The sequence below is a fragment of the Propithecus coquereli genome, unplaced genomic scaffold (genome assembly GCF_000956105.1).
Source record: "Propithecus coquereli isolate 6110/MARCELLA unplaced genomic scaffold, Pcoq_1.0 Scaffold334, whole genome shotgun sequence".
NCBI lineage: Eukaryota > Metazoa > Chordata > Mammalia > Primates > Indriidae > Propithecus > Propithecus coquereli.
In genome coordinates this window covers 1,784,285-1,786,212 of record NW_012148997.1, presented here as the reverse complement: position 1 = coordinate 1,786,212, position 1,928 = coordinate 1,784,285, and the positions used below count along the sequence as shown (strand labels likewise).

The 1,928-nt window shown below is 62.1% G+C and overlaps 1 protein-coding gene across 1 annotated transcript; it reads right to left on the bottom strand.

The window, feature by feature from the left end:
- Nucleotides 1-700: 700 nt before the first annotated feature.
- Nucleotides 701-1,675, bottom strand: LOC105815417 (olfactory receptor 10AC1). The gene has a single exon (XM_012650565.1). It carries the CDS (start codon nt 1,673-1,675, stop codon nt 701-703), a length of 975 nt encoding a protein of 324 aa, XP_012506019.1.
- Nucleotides 1,676-1,928: the final 253 nt, after the last annotated feature.

Here is a 1,928-nt window from a genome sequence, read left to right as displayed (position 1 = left end):
GATTCCATCGCCTCTCGCTTAGAATGCCGCGGCAGTTTCCTAGGTTGGTCTCCACATCTCCAGCTCATTCACTAGCCTACAGCCTGAGTAATCATCTGAGAGGGCAAGTCTGCACATCCCTCCGTGATTTCAGATCCCTCGGCTGTTCCCAAGGCCCTTCCCAATGCGCCCCAGCCCCTGGGAACCATTTCTGCCTGGGGCAGTCCTCACCCTTCTGTTTACCTGGGTAAGCCCTACTCATCCTGCCTCAGATATCTTTCTCCTCCAAGAGGCAAAAGTCTAGCATGGGTAACCCGTCTTGAGCCATTGTGAGCCCTCCATCCATCTCTGGTCACTACTTACACCTGGCCTTGTCACCTAAGGGTCTACAGCCTTGTGGGCCCATGAGTTGTGCCTTCTTCATCGCCGCCAGCCCAGCACCTTGCCCGGGCTCCTGCACGTGGCAAAAACTCTGTAGGTACTTATGGAACCATTAAATCCAAGTCTAGGGCTCTATCCCACACTTTCTAGGCCATTCCTCAGGGGACGGACAGAGGATGGGGAAACTGCTAGGAGGCTCTCCTTACGTTAAACACTTCCAAGTTCTCTTTCCTGAATCAGTCCTTGAGTCCCCCTGGTGGCTTTCCCGATGCAGACACCTCATGACAGGGAAAACTTTAGGGAGCAGAGCTGCCCACTCCAGCCTGGTCCCGGCCTGCTGTCAGGGCTCACACAGACGACCCCGGGCTTGGCCTGGCCGCCGGCGCCCCAGCACCCTGCGGATGGCGGCGGTGACCTCGCGGTTGCGCAGGCTGTAGATGAGCGGGTACAGCAGCGGTGTCACATTGGTGTAGACCAGTGCCAGCGTGCGGTCCAGCCGCGGGGAGTAACTGGCTTTAGGCCTCACGTACATGAAGGTGGCACAGCCATAGTGCAGGAAAGACACTGCCAGGTGCGAGGCGCAGGTGGAGGCGGCCTTGCGCCGGCCCCCGGGGGAGCGCAGGCAGCGCAGGGTGGCGGCGATGGCGCCGTAGGAGGTCAGAATGAGCACCAAGGGCAGCAGCAGCAGCACCAGGCAGGCGCCCAGCAGGGGCAGCTCGTCGGCGTAGCTGCGCGTGCAAGCCAGGTGCAGCAGCGCCGTGATGTCGCAGAAGAAATGCACCAGCAGGCGGGAGCCGCAGAAAGGCAGGTGGAAGACGGCCACCGTGAGCCCCACGGACACTGCCAGTCCCCCGAGGCAGCAGGCCAGAGCCAGTCGCGCGCACAGCCCAGGGGTCACCACGGCCGCGTAGCGCAGCGGGTGGCAGATGGCCACGTAGCGGTCGTAGGCCATGGCGGCCAGCAGGAAGCATTCGGCCCCGCCCAGCGCCACGAACATCTGCATCTGCAGAGCGCAGCCCAGGAAGGAGATGGGGCTGCCGCTGGCGTGGCCGGGCACAGTCAGGTCGGCCAGCGAGCGGGGCACCACCACCAGCGTGTAGCAGAGCTCGATGGCTGACAGCTGGCACAGGAAGAGCAGCATGGGCGGCCGGCTGGGCACGGAGGCCACGGCCACCAGGATGAGCAGGTTTCCGCTCAGGGTGGCCAGGTGCACCGCCAGCAGCAACAGGAAGAGCGCGGGCCTCAGGTGCGGGAACTCAGAGAAGCCCTGAAGAAGAAAGCCACAGGGCATGGTGGCGTTGCTGGGGCTGTCCATGCACAGGCCCACGGCAGGCACCTGAAGGAGAGAAGTGAGTGAAGGGCGAGCTTGTGGGCCCGGCCCCTCTGGCCTTGCCGGAGGAGAAAAGGTCAAGTGGAAGTTAGAGGTGAACCAGGAAAGATGGCTGCAGAGGTGACAATGGTTCATGGGTCCATTCCCAGCTCCCTCCCCAGGAGGGTATCTTACTGACTTGCTCAGAAAAACAGGGCGGGTTTTGCTGCCTCCTGGACTAGAGTCCCTAGAGTTGCTT